The 17,971-nt window shown below is 39.8% G+C and overlaps 1 protein-coding gene across 1 annotated transcript; it reads left to right on the plus strand.

The window, feature by feature from the left end:
- Nucleotides 1-1,500: 1,500 nt before the first annotated feature.
- Nucleotides 1,501-10,366, plus strand: LOC136679538 (hyaluronan and proteoglycan link protein 1-like). Its single transcript, XM_066658131.1, has 4 exons — nucleotides 1,501-1,564; nucleotides 8,758-9,096; nucleotides 9,635-9,937; nucleotides 10,083-10,366. Exons 1-4 carry the CDS (start codon nucleotides 1,501-1,503, stop codon nucleotides 10,364-10,366), a joined length of 990 nt encoding a protein of 329 aa, XP_066514228.1.
- The last annotated feature ends 7,605 nt before the right edge of the window (nucleotides 10,367-17,971 follow it).

Consider the following 17,971-nt stretch of genomic DNA (forward strand, 5'->3'; position numbering starts at 1 on the left):
AAAGCCATCTCATTTCTGTGCACTGATATAAAGCTCATGAGCAAAAATAAGAGGCAATTATCCCACCTTTTTTAAGGCACTGAGGCTTCAGTTTTGCACTTTGGAGACTGTGGTTGTTGATAGTTCCTAGTGTAATACATTAAGCATGTTACAGGCTCATCATTAACACTTAATAGTAGCAGAAATGCAGTTAAAGTTGAAAATGAATGTGTGAGTCATGCCTTTTGCTCCTGCTCCAGACCAAAGGCACTGCATCACTGGTGTTATAATGAGTGACTCAATGCCACCATCACAGGGTAATTCCAAGGACTGTGGGTGTGGGGGCTTGTGTGTGGTAGTACATTACTTTAGAACACTTTTTTAGGCCTTATAGGTCCACATCTTAGTATTTTCAGTCTGAATACCTGGGAACAACCACAGCTGGACTAACTCTGCTATGGATTTAGCAGACCAACTGTGGAGCGCAGGCATCCTTCCCTGTTCGTGCAAATGGCTGAAAAAAACTTCCTGAGGGACCACACACTTCCCAGCACTAACGCCTCCACATGTCCTCTTTATCAGAGCAAGAGTAATGCACTGGTCCTATATTAGAACCACGGTCAAGTGGGCACTATCTCTTCGCCTATCACGACTTCACACACTCGAGATGACGGTTACGTTGAGTAAAGCAGATATCTAGTAGGACGGATGTGAAAATGGGGGGATTCTGTGGTGGGGTGGCTGTCTATCATCCTGAAAAACATTCACATCAGTGGCCTGGCAGTTGCTGACGTGTGACATCATTGATCTGTTGGATGGAACTAATGAAAAAAGTCATTCATCACATTCAAATCTGGGTCAAAGTATGACTGTGGATGCACCTGGAATACTTTCTGCAGGTGCGAGGACCATGTGTTTATAATTTTTATATTGTTTATTGTTCTGGTGGAAACAAACACTGTTTTTAGCTTTACTTGAACCATCTGCAGATTTAAACTGATGCAATTGTAGTAGACTCTCTGTGGAATTAATATATATATATATATATATATATATATATATATATATATATATATAGCTCTACCCAGCACTGTAATACATGTGTCATACCTTTATAATGTGTTAAACTTCTACCAATATATTTTAACAATGTAGAAAATCAGGACATAAAGGCAAGGCAAGGCAACTTTGTGCAAATCTGCTTGCAGTGGGAGCTCTTGGTGCAAAAAGCATAGGGTGATGGGCGCCTTCACTCACTCTAAGGGGAGGGGGGAGTGGTCTTAGCTGGCTGAGGCTTCAATAAAAGGCTCTTGTGAGGACCTCTGTGGAGCCCAAATTTTCCAGTGGCACCTCCACCGTCTGCTGTCTGCATCTCCACCACCAAAACAGGGGAAAAGCAGAACAATTCTGAGTGCAGCATCCAGTGTCTGCGTTGCCTGAGCCAGTTTCAGTCCTCCCCCTCTTTTTTATTTGGCTTTCCCTGACCAGGCCCTTAGACAAAGAAAACAAAAAGACCAGAAGATGATCAGCCTGCTTTGCTTGGCGTTGTTCTTCCTGACCTTTGCTAACAATGCATACACAGCAGGTAAGGGTTATCTTTGTATGGCGTGGAGGATTTGAGCATGAATTAAAGAATGAATGAATGAATGAATGTGCCATGTGTGTGTTTGTATATGTGTGTGAGGAAGGGGGTGTGTTTGTGGTTGCATTGTGTACTTCGGTACACCCAAACAATGGAAAATTGCTTGTGTCAAAATGAAGCACTGGCAGTTCTCCACAGGGACTGGATTGAGAATTTATTGGAAATAAAATTTTAATTTTAATCACTCTGAGTGAAATGAATGAACAGAGACAAAAATATGAAAATGAATTTAAACTATTTAACCTAAATTGATGGAATAAAATGAAAAAGAATTGCAATATGTTGTTAATAATATATATATTTATAAGATTTTAAGAATATGTTTACTATATAACATTTAAATAATATACACATATGTAGAATATATTATGAGGTAAAATAAATATATTTCAAAATATATCCAAATTATTTTAGAATATATGTTTTGTACATAAGGTGTAAACATAACAATCTCTGTCTGAAAGTAGACATCCATATGATGATGAAGTATATTGCAATATATTGTTATTATATTCCAAAATGTGATGTATATATTTCAACAAATGTTCAACATATACTGTGAAAAACAAGACTTTGCAAGTGGGAACATTTTATTGATGTTTTTACTGTTTTTCTCTTCTGGATAATAGAATAAAATGAAATATACTGTTAATATATATATTCCAAAATGTGACTGCAGTATATATTCGAATAGGATTTCAGTTTATAAAATGAAAAATATAACACTCTCTATTTGCAAGTAAAAATCCCTATGAGAGTGGAAATATTGCAATATATTGTTAATATACTTTAAAATGTACAATATTTTAGAACATATTTTCAGTATGTGGAATGTAGCACATGAGTCTGTAGGTGGATATATATATAGTTAAAAATGCACAATATATTGGAATATATGTTTATTATATAATGCGTAAAACATCAGTTTGCAGGTGGAAATCTTACTGTGAAGATCTTTTTAGGATGTAATATTCATCTATAAGAAAAGTGAATACACAGTGTGCTGTTCATATATAGTACAACCTAATATGTATTGGACTATATATATTCAGCACTGTAAAATCAGTAAAAATGACATGCAACATGTCACAGCTATTATGTTCCACATAGTGTCACTGTAACATAAGAAGCCCAGTCAGCAGTAAACTAAGAGTGAGACATGTAATCGTAACTGTTCCCTGTAATACTTGGCAGACAGCTGTGGAGGTGAGGCATCCTTTCAACGGTTCATTAAAGTGTCTCTGTGTAAGAGCTCTGCATTCTGGGGCACCCTGGAGCAGCCCTAGTGGCAGCTGTGTGGCTGCGAGCTCGGGACATTGCCAGAGTCTCTCAATTCAGCAGTGCCACTTTGTGTGAATGTGACAGGCTCCGTTAGCGAGATTAACAGCTCCAGCATATGGAGCCCCTCGCTGAACTCGGGCCAAATGCCTCTGCCTTTCCTTCAGAGCTAATGGCGTGTTAAGCTTTAGGCTGGGTGGGCTTGGGTAGGTTCTGGGCTGTGGCTGTGAGAGGAGATGGGGGCAGGGCTATTGTGTGCCTTATTTCTTCAAGGGACTGCTCAAGACAGAGCTGATTCATGAAGGAGGAAATGCATCAGGCAGCCAGTAGACTGCCACACATCAGTCATGTATATATGTGCTAGTGGTTCCTCAACAGGATTGGCAAAACAAATACAGATGCAGTACATAAGGGCATTCTGAGGAACATATATGAGCTTATAAATCCTGAAAAGTGCACCATTGCTCTTTTAGACATTCTCATTTAAGCTCCTTTGCCAGGCTAATGGAAATATTAAAAGCTGTGAACATACTTTCACATTTCTCCCACGTTTGTATTGTTGCCATTACAGCAGTCTTTCAATAGATTCTACAGTAAGAGTGAATTTCAAGTTGTAAAAGTGATTAAGATGTCCATTCTGTGGTCCCAAGCCTCTTAAAGAAACATGCTAATATTCAAAATCTCTATCTATGGAATGCATACACAGAAAGATCCTACGCTAGCATGTTTTGTGGGTCAGTACTATGAATCATTTGTACCAATAAATGATGGGTGCCTTCACTCTCTCTGAATGAAGGGGATGGAGGGTGATCTTAGGAAGTAAAGGCTTCAATATACGACTCTAAAGCTCAAACCTTTTAATGGCAGCTGTACAAACCAAGGATTTACAATCAATGAAGACAAATGGTGGACTTCCATTCAGTTAAATATAACCAAACATGCTATTGAATTGTTCAGATCAGAATCATAGTCCAACACTAGCTATAATCAAATATACAGGGTGAGTCAAAAGTCACAGGACACCCTTTTATTTCTTTGATATGCTACATGACCACCATCCCAATTAAATAACTTGCCCTTGATCCAATATAGTGACTTTCAAAATGAGTGACCTGTGACTTTTTACTCTCCCTGTTTATAAATCTACATACAAACAGCATCTGGGTGAATGAGTGCTGTCCTATGATAGACTGGTACCATGTAAAAGGTTATGTAAGAGGAAGTGGTGCCCAGGTGTGTGGAGGAACTCATGTTCATGCTGCACTCATGCTTGCTCAGCAAAGATGCTCAGGACGAGTGAGTGAGATGGTGCCTGGGACAGCGAGACAAACTTAAGTGTTTCTTCTGAAATGTCACATGAGCTGAACTCAGCTGCACAGCCCGAACCAGGCAGTCCCAGTAGACTGCACACTGTGTAATTAGAATGCAAAGGACTTAAGGAGCCCTGCTAACTGTTTCCTGAATGAGTCCAAGCCGTTACTCTGCCAGTGTAGCAGATGTAGGAAAGCTGTGGACTGACACAGAATGATTTACCACAGTGAATCATTGTGTTAACATAAATTTACAGCACTCCCACTTTTCCCACTCTTAGAGACAGCTGGTCCTGATCACTCAGTTAAGTAACATTGCTTTTACTGTGTGACAATAATTGCCTTTCCTTGTAAAATACCAGAAAGTCTTGGCTGCTCCTGTACATTGGTTATGTGCATCATATTAGTTTGTTTGATCATCTTCATAGCGGTGATAAAATCACCTAGAAAAATTGCCAATCTTAGCTAAATAATATCATAGCAGTATTAGTTTTTGACCCTTAACAAAGACCTGAGTATACATAAGTGATGCTAAAATATACAGCAACTCAGAGCTAGGGTAAAAAATTGCTCTAAGCACAGTGCCAAGCTCTTAAGGTGGCATGCCTTTGACTTTTACGAGTACTGAGCATTTTTGTTGCCAAGATAGGAGAGCAAGGCAGGACACACTTATTGCTCCCATGGTTTCTGGACTGTAGTCAAAGGTTGCTGAATTGGAAATATATTTTGTCGGGAGTCTGGAAGGGTGGGAGATATGAGGAATGGGGACAACAAGCACCGCAATGCAAAGCACATTTATTGGAAGCAAAGTGTGACCCAGGACCTACTGTGTTTACACAAGCACACACCAGAACAAAGATGTTAGACTAGCTTAACTTAAAATGCCAGCTCCAAGACTAGCCGCAAATTTAATCATATTTATAGCGGTTCCAATTTTCCCCGACTGTGTTTAGCCTTTAACTTTCTGGGGTGCCTTTAAATGTTGGTCCTCATATGTTTCATAGCAAACACTTTCAAAGAGCTCTCTCCATAATAAGACTTCATATGAGCTACAGCACTGTGAAAAGAGATTATTTTGTCTCATAACTGAAAATTTGAAGACTTCTTCATATTTCTTATCTCTGCTCATGAATCTGCCCGTGTACATGAACACATCAGTCCATCAGTTACCAACAAAGATTACTACAAAAATGAGCACATATACTACTAAAAGCAGCAGCTCAGATAGTTGAAACAGTTTTATGTTATGGTGCATTATGATAAATCATTATTTTATGATCAATATGCCAGCTTCCACTCACTGCTGCCATATTTTCCTAAACCTGTGCAGACTGTCTATTATGTACCCAAAGAGGCATTACAGAAACAGTGCTGTAAACTGTTCTGGGAAAATGTTACACCTTAGACAATTTGGCATTTCTAAATTCATGTGTACATCCATAAACAGCGAACTCTGCCTGCTAGTTTTAGCCCACAATACTGGGGATGGGGTTCTAATATATTATAACATGTACAAATTCTTGTTGAGATAAGGCTGCAGTGCCCTGCATTATCACAATGACCCCAGAGGGTTACAGACACTTATTTGTAGCTTTTAGTTTGCATTTGAAATGATATTTCTATTTTTTTTTTTAAATAACAAAAAGCAAACAAACAAATTAACAGAAATATCACTTAAAATGCAAAATAAGAAGACCAGTAAACTAAAAATAAGGGTCTGAACCAATTTGGCTTTTAAGCAATATTCAGCCTCTAAACTAATGTGACCTAATATTGTATTGCAAACTGTTTTGAGCTTCTGGATTGCTCATGATGAGACATGATGTGCCTTGCCTTCTGTAATCAACCTCCTGTAAATCACCACCAGCCTAGTGGTCATAAAGCACAGTTGGGCACTTTAAAAGTGTCTAGACCCTCTCAATATTTCCATTCCCCCAGACAAGAGTGAAACCTTTATCCATGTCTCATGTGTGTAGAGCTCAGTTTGCAGTCTCTGGGTTATAAATTACAGATGTTGTCACATCTGTGGAGCTGCTGTTTGATGGGCCATTATGTCATCTACCTCAGTGTTATCTAACAGTCCAGTTAGTTCCACTTGGTTAAGCAAAGAGGGAGTGTGTAATTCATATGCGAGTGATACACAAGGATCCAATTCCCAAAATTCACTGAACAGGGAAGCTCTTTTGTCTTTAGTCACTGCCTCGTTGTTTTAATTACCTGAATGTGATTTCTCATTACTTGCTTTAGTGCTTGACGTGCTTAGTACTCATAGAGATCGATGAATGTTAAACCTGTGACAAATGCTTTTTCCATAAAAAGTGTGCTGAAGATAAAAGATTAGGGCATGGGCTAATGGAGTATCTTGAGGCAGGAAAGAAAGAGGCAAAAAAGGGTTGAGGAAAGGAGAGAGGTTAAGGGGCGGAAGGCAGAAAGGCTGGTAGTGATCTTGGTATCCGCTGCAGCACATGTGGGAAAGATTTTGGTGGTAGAACACTCCACGAACGATGGTTTTACCGTGGCTCCAGAAAGCTGCAAGAAAATGTTCTCTGCTAAACAAACAGTGGCAAAGGTTACAGAGATGCTGCACATATGCTCAACCCACACAGCTGTTGAAATGTTTGAGCACTCTCAAAACAATGGAGTCACTGACAGGAAATGCAGACCTCAGCATTATAGATTGCGTCTGGGATTATTTGGATAACAGCTAAATGTAATGGACAGTATTGTAGGTAGGTCATTTATTCTGTAGGTAAATATTCCATGAATTCTGTTGGTGTACAAATAAGATTTAAAGAGTTTTTGTGTAATGTATCATTTAAATTCAAACTGCAAACTTTATCTTGCTCTTTTTTTATATAGTATCTCTTGCATAGTACTAAATATGCCAATCGACATTCTATTTAAAAAAAAAACCCTGAAGATTAAGTATTAATACGTTACATTCACAAAGGCTAACATCGAAATCACTATCTTTAAACTAGCTAATGCAAAAATTCCCACGTATTTCTGGATTCAATATTATTTCCAATAACAGAACAAATCAATGCATGTACACAATTTTTTCCGTGATGGAACTTAATTTTTTGGATATATATTGTTGAATAAATTTGCAAATGTCTTTTTTAATACTTCACAACATTTATCATAAAATGACAAAAATTTGAAACACAAATAACTTGTTCCAGTTGGTCCCCTGCACTATTTCTTACCTTCAGAATTGAATTATATGCTGAAATATTTTAAAGTAATTTGGTGGTCAAGAACATAGTGGGAAAAAGAAGCATATCAGAGTGAAAATACATTCATAGTTCCATCACTATAAAATTGAAGTAGCCTATTAGTTACACCACAGCCCAGAGTAGAATAGCAGTCTTTGTGTCTGGAGCTGGTGGGATGCCAGCGTTGAGTTTTCCACAGATCAGATGATGTGGATGAAAGATCAACATTTAATCTCTATTAAGAAATAATCTTGGAATTGACAGTGTTTCACACTTGCGGCTGAATGATTTGGCTGCAAGCAGCTGCGGACAGTTTGAGCCTCTGAAGAAAGGAGGAGACTGGCTGGTGCCCAAAAATAAATCTAATCATGTTTGGGGACTGGACACTTTAATAATAGAGAACCATGGAGCAGGACAGCCTTGGCCTCTTAGGGATTCCATGATATGTTTAAAGTTCCAGTTGAGGAACCAGGAGAAAGAAGGGCCTCTCTGGGATTCCCTAAAAGGTAACTCCAGATTAGGGAACCTCCCCAGGAGCTGATCCCAAAAATTATGGGCCTAAACCACAACTAGAGACAGCAAGCTACCACCAGCAGTTTGGTCCATGAGCAGAACAGTTGTTTCCAATGTATTGTTCGAAAAAGTTGGACACGGGATACAAGAGCACATGAAAAAGGTATTTCCTTTCCTTTGAAGTCTGGGCCAGAATGTTCTTTTCCAGTGTGACTGACAGCAGTGCTACTGTTATGCAAATCTGTGGCTTCTATGTAAAGCCTCAAACATAAATCACTTTAATGTACATTACCCGGGCCAAATAAAAAAAGTCCCACACTAGTATTTTACACTCATTGTACATTTTATCAGCTCTATTTACCATACAAATGCACTTTGTAGTTCTAAAATTACTGACTGTAGTTCATCTATCCTAGATGCTCTGCATACTTTGTTAGCCCACTTTCACCCTGTTCATAAACGCTCAGAATCCCCACAGTATGATTTGATCAGACACAGCAGTGTCTCAAGAGGTTTTAAATACAGTGCCAACTCACTGTCCCCTATGCTCCTCTCTGTACATGTAAAGTCAGAGACAGTAACTCATTGTGTTTATGTTAATCATCCTCCTTGGTTGGTTGACTATTCTCAGTCCAGCAGTGACACTGCGGACACTTAAATTCTCTAGCAGCGCTACTGTGTCTGATCCAGTCACACCAACACACACTAAGACACCACCACCATGCCAGTGTAAATTTGTAAATATACTCAGCCGATACAATTTCACAGCTTTCATAAACATTATCAAAATGTATGTGATTTTCTTTAAACTTTTCAGATAGCCGCGTCAAAATTTTTGGCACCCTGGGAGACAACGTGACACTGCCCTGTCGCCTGGACCGCGACACCAGCTTCTCTTTTGGTGGAATGGGAACCACCAGAATCAAGTGGACCAAGCTTGAAGGTCCTTCAAAAAATGTTGACGTGCTGGTCTCTATGGGCTTTCATAAGATCAAATATGGACAGTACGAGACCCGCGTTCACCTCCAGGAGACTGATGAAAATGATGCCACTCTGATCATTAACAACCTACAGGTGGAAGACTATGGCATATACCAGTGTGAGGTCATCAACGGCATGGACGAAAACATTATTGAGGTGGAAATTCGTATGAATGGTAATTCACTTCAGCAAAACACTACCAAAAGCAATTACCACAACGAATTCTGTGTGGTCAAGAAATGTGGAATTTACACTCCACATTTTAAATTGTTAAATTGCTTATTAAACCTGTTTGATTTGATATAGCATAGCAGCATATACATGATAATATTTTTTTCATTCTACTGCCAGTTTGCCTCAGTCTTCACGAGGAAATTATATGGAGAGCACAAAAGTATATTTATTTTTTATTCTTAAGCCATTCCTAGTTCAACAGCGCTACAACAGTCATAGTGTATGACTTTTCCTTAAAATCCATCACATCAACACTGTATCTGTAACTTTTAATGCTCCTGTACTAAGGCAACATGCAAGGAGCACAATTTGATTTCATTTTCATATATTAATCCTATGTATTGCTTTGAGACAAAGGACTCAATTACAATAAGAGACTCACTACCATAGGTAAACTCATGTCTTTTATTGTGATAGAGTTTCATGTCATATATCCAAGTCAAGCCTTACTTTAGGGGAGCCATCATTCTTTCTCACAGGGGTCGTCTTCCCATACTCGCCTCGTCTGGGGCGCTACAACCTGAACTTCCACGATGCTGAGGCAGCATGCCTGAATCAGGAAGCAGTGGTGGCCTCATTCGAGCAGCTCTACTTGTCCTGGAAAGGTGGGCTAGACTGGTGCAATGCAGGCTGGCTGAGTGATGGAACCGTGCAGTACCCCATCACCAAACCCAGAGAGCCCTGTGGAGGCAAGGGGCAAGGAGCTGGACTGAGGAGCTATGGTCGACAGGACAAGTCCAAAAGCCGATATGATGTCTTCTGCTTTACCAATGGATACAATGGTCAATGAACTTCTTGACTAGCCTGTCATCTCCTAATTCTCCTAATAATTTAAGCTTTGTAACTAAGCTGTTTCAACCTTGACCATGGGCCATTCAGCCCTTTGGATCTATTGGTCTTATATTTTTCACCTCTTTCTGTTTCCAGGAAATGTCTTCTTTGTGGACCAGAAGATGACCTACCCAGAGGCTGTTCAGGCATGCCAGAATGAAGGGGCAGAGCTGGCTAAAGTTGGGCACATGTTTGCTGCCTGGAAACTAAAAGGTTTTGATCGCTGTGATGCCGGTTGGATGTCTGATGGCAGTGTGCGCTACCCCATCTCCAGACCCAGGATGAAGTGCAGTCCAGTAGAAGCAGCTGTCCGCATGGTTGGATTTCCTGATAGAAAACACAAGCTCTATGGTGCCTACTGCTTCAAACCTCAGCAGTGAGGGAGTAACATCCTTTGAGCAACCAGAACAACCAATGAGCAGCAACAAATAAGCATCAAACATGAATCTGCACAATCAGTAAGCAAGAACAAGCAATAAAACTGTGATCGGCATTATATTTAATATCAGTGCATTTTAGTTTTGGTCCTGGAGTGTCCCGGCCCAGTATGTCCTAGTGTTGTTTCCTCAGCTGACATAACCCCAACAATAGCTTTTGAATGAGTTAATTAATTTAGTTAAATATTTAGGAGAAAGGAAAGCACTAAGCTATCCAGGGCAAAGTTACTTCAGTACCAGGGCTGGAGGACTGCTTTAAATCAAAATCCTGAAAACTATTCCATAGAATAACATACCAGGATGACTTTTCAGTTAGTCAATATCTTTGTTTCATTGGTTTATGCTTTACAGCAACGCCCCTTTGCATTTAACTTGCTGAGTCAAAGCAAAGGCCAATGTAAAGTTTGAAGCCAAAACATCTTTCAAAGATAATGTCCCTACTTGTTTGTTGTTGTTGGAACACTATAAACTGTGACCACATTTGAGTTACATTTCATTTTAAGGTGAATGTATATGGCCCAAGCTTTTCACCAGCCCTGCTAGGTAATTGATTTATTCCATGAAATGTAATCATCATTATGTTTAAGAATTTATTCACGTTGTCCCCTTAAAAATAGCAGAACTCCATATATTGTTTTTTTCTGTTATATTGTAGTTGTCAAACATGTTTCTCTTCATATTGTTTGCATCTTCAGTTGGGGAAACTTACTTACTTCTTAGCTCTTATCCTTGTAGGAGGTTGGGGAGAATCTGACCACTCCAGTTTTTATAATAGTGAGAGACATGGGCCTCTTAAAGGCATACTAGGGCAAAAGATTTATTCTGAGATTTCTTCCGATGCAGCGAATTAGTCTAATGTTGTCATATCACAACTGGCATGATTTCTTTAAAGTACCCTGATGACCTGCTGGGATGCTATGAATTTTGGAACATTGTGTAGAACTAAACTGCAGTAAGCACCCAGAGGCACATGAAAACTTAACTAAGACCCAGTTACATACCTGCTACAGCACTATGAGAGACTGGCTTGAGTCTAACAGTTGCATAATTATTGTTTTCAAATGCCACTTGCTCAAAATCAACTGATCTCCTTAGGTAAAGAAACAAAGATTGACAGCTTATACAATCTAAACAACATTTACTCTCGCCAGTCTTTATTTTGAACACTGTGCAAAGTCTCCTAAGATAACTGTGACATGCACAGTGGTCTTGAGAAATTATGAATATGCTGTGTTGCCTTATGGACTAAATATGCCTTTGAGCACCTGGGGACGTAAACATTTTCTATTCTGTTTCTATTGACATGTGGGTTTGTTTATACAATGGGAAGAAAACTCTGCTTATTGCTACATCTTGTACTGCAAAAAAACATGCACATACACAGAAACATTTCTGCTTCCTTTTTTACATAAATATTGTTTCTTTAGTTTGCACGAAGCATCACTTCAAATTCTTGTTGTACTCTCAAATACAGTGTACTTGTTTTTTTTTTTAAATCACCTTTCCAAATGGAAAATAAAAACCCACAAAATGGAGCCACTGATGGGTGTTTCATTTTATTCATTAGTAAACTGTGGTTGTAATTATCTTGCCTCGGCGTAAGTACACACAGGTCCAGGCCAGTGTTTACCACACAGTAAGGGTTGCACTATGAAAGCCAGCATTGCTCAAGGGTGCTTCTTTTTACTATGCCAGATATAATTACCTGGTTAAGTACTGTAGTGTGGTGCCTAGTTAAATGTGAAAAGACACATTTGAGTGCTAGGATTTTACTTTATATGTCTGCTGAAGCGTTGTGAGCTTGGAAACAGTAAACTCTCCATCACTGGGGCATGGTAAAAGTGATATACATCTTTCATGTTATCCACTCACTGACTGTTATATCACCAGCAGAATAATCCCTCAGACAAATGACCCCTCTCAGATTGTTGTAAAGCACACTAGGCTGTTTGCAGCAAAATCAGTTCAGAGACACCAAAACCAGAAATTACATACAAACCTATTTGTTACAGCAAATGGAGATTTTGTTCTCCTCTGCCTGTTATCAATTAAATGATGAAAGCACCACTACTGACTCATAGCTGGGGCTGTGTTTTCTGGGCTTACTGCATATACTTCAGTATGATCCCTGGATCTGCTGCTTTACTGGGGCCAACCAAGGACTGCTGCATATTTTTTTTCAACACAGCGCAACACACTTTTTCCAAACATCAGGGACATTTAATGCATTTATACAGTCTTAAATTGTCCCCATCTTAAAATGGCCTTGATCCATTTAACAGAAACAAAAACAGCAGTTTTTTCTTATATTCACTAGATTAATTGCGACACCTTTCTACATGATAAATGCCAGGTGTTCAGAGAATAAGCATGCACTCTGAAAGCAAAATGTCAAACTGATTGAGTACTGATGGAGCCATTATGGTTATTAGAGAACAATGGCAGCCTGTGAAAGGTGGCTGCATTTGTGCATTCAAATTAGGGAACTTTTCTCACAGCAATAAAAAAGTAAGACTGATGGTATTTTAGAAATTATACATAGTCTGCACAGAGGACTAGGACAGATTTGAGCGTCTCACAGCCCAGTTTTAATATCACAACCAAGGTTCATATATTTTCCATGTTGCCCACCACTAATTCCTCATCCATCTGGTCCTGACCTCCCTGGACATTCTAGACATTTACAATATCTCTCTGACTCGCACTTTCCAGACACTGTTTATGTTGTGTGGAAAAGAAAATATTCTTTCAGCACACTCCAGGGAACTCTAAAGACATAAGGACAAGTTGTTTTTTAGCAAATTCATAACCAAGAAGAGATCACCCTTAAGAATATTTAAAAAAATAAATTAACAAATGTAATTGTAGTGAGAGAATCCATTTTGGTTAATTGTGTAGTTGAACAGTTATCATTATCACATACCAGGGATTTAGATATATGTTTACAACCCAAACTTGAATTGTCCAGTTACATTGCTTACAAAACATCACAGGATATATTAATTGGGAAATATATATTTTTTTATTTGGGTGGCACGGTGGTGCAGCAGGTAGTGTCGCAGTCACACAGCTCCAGGGGCCTGGAGGTTGTGGGTTCGATTCCCGCTCCGGGTGATTGTCTTTGAGCAGTTGGTGTGTTCTCCCTGTGTTCACGTGGGTTTCCTCTGGGTGCTCTGGTTTCCTCCCACAGTCCAAAAACACACATTGGTAGGTGGATTGGTGACTCAAAAGTGTCTGTAGCTGTGAAGGACTGGCGCCCCCTCCAGGGTGTATTCCTGTCTTGCGCCCAATGATTCCAGGTAGGCTCTGGACCCACTGCGACCCTGAACTGGATAAGCGCTTACAGATAATGAATGAATGTATTTTATTCGTACAAAATGTATGTATTTACCTTATTGCTGTTGTTTAGAATGCTTGCTAGTGTACATACGCCTGATATCAATATAACTCCTCTAGAAACCATTTGGTCAAAGGTCAGCATTTGTGGAAAGCTGTATTGAACACTGTGGTCTGAGTCCCATGAGACTGGATGGATGCCGCTCACTAAAGCCTCTCAATTGGCTGTTCCCCTCTCTCCTGGTGAGGTAACAAGCTGGGGAAGAAGCAATATTTTAGACTTGGGAGGCAGTTTGGAGCTGATGTTGTATTCAAGTGGTGTCGCTTTTATCGGAAAAACAAGTTTCCCACCAGGAGGCACCACATGAACGCCCTCTGAAGTCAGAAGCTGAAGTCAGATACGTAAAAGTTTTCAATGCAGCACGAACTGGCCAAGTTGTGACGTAAACATTATTTTCAGCATGGTGGAAGATTCCATCAACAGCAAAGTATCAAATATACTATATATCCATTTATACTTAATTCTAGGAATAAGGTTATTTTCAAGATCTACAATGAACACAAGTTGTTTTGCTGTTTTTCTGTGCAACAACACCCGTATGCTAAATCCAAATTCTTGAGAACAACCATGTTTTCTTTTTCTTTTTCTTTTTTAAACTTCCCACACAAACCACATGAACATAAGCAAGTCAGGAAATGAGTTGGACTTCGAAGGAAACTACCACCTGACATGTGCTTGGAAGCAGCAGGAGCCCTATGCCACATGGACTGCAGCAATCTGACCCTCCTTGCTAGATTCAGCCCTGATTCCCTGTTGGTACACACACAATGGAAAACATCTGGTAAAGATGCTAACTGACATTAAGGGCCAGAGAGGGCTGAGGAGAGAAAAGGAAGAGGGGGAGAGAAAGAAAGACGAAAGAGAGATGTTGGGTTTTGTTCATCTGATTGTGGAAGGCTGTGTTTATTTTGGTTTTGAAGGATGGCTGTGAACTGGAATAAATGGCCTGAGAGTCAAACGGTTCTTGACTCCAGCTTCCTCCTTTCTAGGGTGGCATGGTCATTGTCACAAAAAAACAAAAACAAAAACATGGACTGTGATTATATATGTGTTTATTGTAATCTTATGTACATATAAAATGCATTGTATTTTGTTTATCAATCAGATTGGATCTAAAGGTGGATCAAAGTGGTTTACAGGAACACTGTAAAATCTGGTACATTTGTTCCTACTACAGTTGCAGAGTCTATTGGATTTTTATATTGGATCAAAGGGGTGGCAGGAGGGATGAGGGAGAGGGTGGCTACTTACCTGTCTCCAAAAGTTGCATAGTGCAGTTTCTGTAGTGCTGATCCCAGAGTAACAATGACAGAGGTTCTATTGCCCCTGTTACAGGTCAGTGAAGCATCACAACAATTTTGAAGCTGTACTTGTAAGGTATAAAATACTACCTAGTGTTCCTTTTACACAGAATAAGGATATTATATATATATTTCCTTGTCTATTTCTCCTGTTGAAAAAATCTAAAAGCTCTGTTCTGATGCAGCATTTTCCATTAATCACAAATGTGACAGTTCCATTTCAGCATATTAAACGGGAACCTTCATAGACCTTGTCACGTTTCTTTACAAAAACAGCAAAGCTAAAGAGAAACTTGACAAAGATGCCACACAGCCACAGAAGAAGCATCTAAACCCCTGGGTATTTTTCAGGCAAAACCTGCACTTCCTATCAGTATGTGAACACTTTTGTGTGTTTCATTCATTCATTCATTCATTCACCTTCTGTAACTGTTTCATCCTGTTCAATGGGTACAACATAGGAATACTCCCTGGACAGATCCCTATGGACACATTCGCATGGTTAATCCACCTACCAACCTGTGTTTTTTGGGTTCAACCCCCAGCTGAAGCCACTGTGGGTGTGAGAAGAGTTTGGTGTGTTCTCCCCGTGTCTGTGTGGTTTTCCTCTGGTTGTTCAGATTTCCTCATGTAATCTATAATCACATATTGGTAGGAGAACTGGCTGCTTTTAAGACTGTATATTTTCAGGCAAACATCCTGCATTGTATGCTTCAATATCGCTGTCTCAGTACATTCTTCTGCCCAGCCTCACTGCCTTCAGCTGCCTCTCTCTCTTTTCCGAGGGGATTTTCTCCACTAAAACAAGTAAATCCTTCAAGGCTGGTCACTCCTTTGACACCTCATTTTCTACTGCAACAGGGCGTCACTCTTCCACAGACTGCTCTCCTTTTCCAGTTCTCTAATCCCAATAGAATTTACACCAGACAAAATCCCTGACTGGGCACATTTGCTCCCAGCTCTTGCAGCACTCTGATCAGATTTTAGCTTGACCTTCGCAACTACTCAGGACACAAGACAGAGACAACACAGAGCAGCAGGGGTTCCTCCGGGACATAGGTTCTGGGCCTCACAGCCATTAGATTGAAGATTAACTGCGCTTCCGTCCAAGGTTCCTCTTGTCTTTAGCACTGATTTAGGTGCTCTCTAGTCTCATCCGTGTGCATCCTGCTCTATGGGAAAGGCTCACGAGACGTCTCGTTACCCATATTCAACCAGATCGCCTTTGGACACTTTATTTAGACAGCTGACAAAACAACCACATGCCAAGCATGCGGACCTGTGCTGTAATATATAGCAAGACCCTAATTAACTTTCCTGTCTTCATTCTCGGTTGGTTTTGTTGGTGCTATTGATGTTTAACACCAAAGCGTTGTAGTCAAAAATTAAAGCATAGTGGAGTTTGATGTTAATTATTACTCACTGAAATCCATTGTGGATACACTGTGGACACATGGATAATCTCCATATAAAAGCATGCAACAAAATGGGACAATATGAAACAGCCATATTGGTGTAATATCCTCCAAAACTGGTCTGTGGAGCAGTGACACTGTGTTCCCTGGAGAGAGGGAGCAATACAACATACTGTTGTGATGAGCTAGAGTGGTGTTTGTGATCCAAACTTCTTTATCCCACATCAGTATTTGACTGCACTCAGGGTGTAATGGTTAAATGCCATCAAATCCTCACAGCAATGCTTCAATATTTAGTCTAAAGCCATCTTAGACGCCTGGGAAATCATCTAATATATACCTGGTGTTTGACAATAGGCTTTTGAGCATATAGTGTCAGGAGACAGGGAAATCTTTGCATTGCACTTTTCATTCAATCATTCATTTATTTTCAGGAACCACTTTATCCCGTTCTGGGTTGTGGTGGGTCCAAAGCTTCCTCCGAATCACTGCTGAAGAGGCAGCACACTCTGGAAAGTGTCACTCACACACTCACAACTATGGACGATTTCACACACTCAGCCGGTCACATAAAAGGTTTGTTTGTGTGTGTGTGTGTGTGTGTGAGTGTGTGTGTGTGTGTGTGTGTGTGTGTGTGTGTGTGTGTGCTCATGTGCAAATCGAGTGTTGTTTTACACAATGGAGAAAAAAATCTACAGAAAGTAAATACAGTGTAAATGTCACATATTACAACATATATATTTTTAATTACATAATTACTATTGTGTTCTCCCTGTGTCCGCGTGGGTTTCCTCCGGGTGCTCCGGTTTCCTCCCACAGTCCAAAAACACATGTTGCAGGTGGATTGGCGACTCAAAAGTGTCCGTAGGTGTGAGTGTGTGAGTGTGTGTGTGTGTTGCCCTGTGAAGGACTGGCGCCCCCTCCAGGGTGTATTCCAGCCTTGCGCCCAATGATTCCAGGTAGGCTCTGGACCCACCACGACCCTGAATTGAATAAGGGTTACAGATAATGAATGAATGAATGAATGAATGAATGAATAATTACTATTGAATATAATAACAGAATGATTGGTGTAATTCTAGATGCTATAAACTTTAGTTTTTCATAGCTTATCTATAAAGTTTTCACACACTGTAAGATCTGAGGAAGTAAACTAAGAGCTGAGGACAAATCAATGACAGGCGTTAAAAACCTTCACAAAGGATTTGAAAAGCAACGTGAACAATGTTCAGAGTGCTGCTCTCACAGCTCTGCAGTGACTGTTGCTGTTTTATTTAGCAGCTTTGCAAATGTGACAAGAGACAGTATGGGACCAGGCCTTTGGGGATGCGTATTTTGGGATACAGAATGATTTATTACAATCTCATGCTAAGCTTTTCCATAAGAACCCTGTTTTCTGGATCATGAATTATTGGGTGTCTTTGTTAAGACTAGT

This window comes from Hoplias malabaricus, chromosome Y (genome assembly GCF_029633855.1).
Source record: "Hoplias malabaricus isolate fHopMal1 chromosome Y, fHopMal1.hap1, whole genome shotgun sequence".
NCBI lineage: Eukaryota > Metazoa > Chordata > Actinopteri > Characiformes > Erythrinidae > Hoplias > Hoplias malabaricus.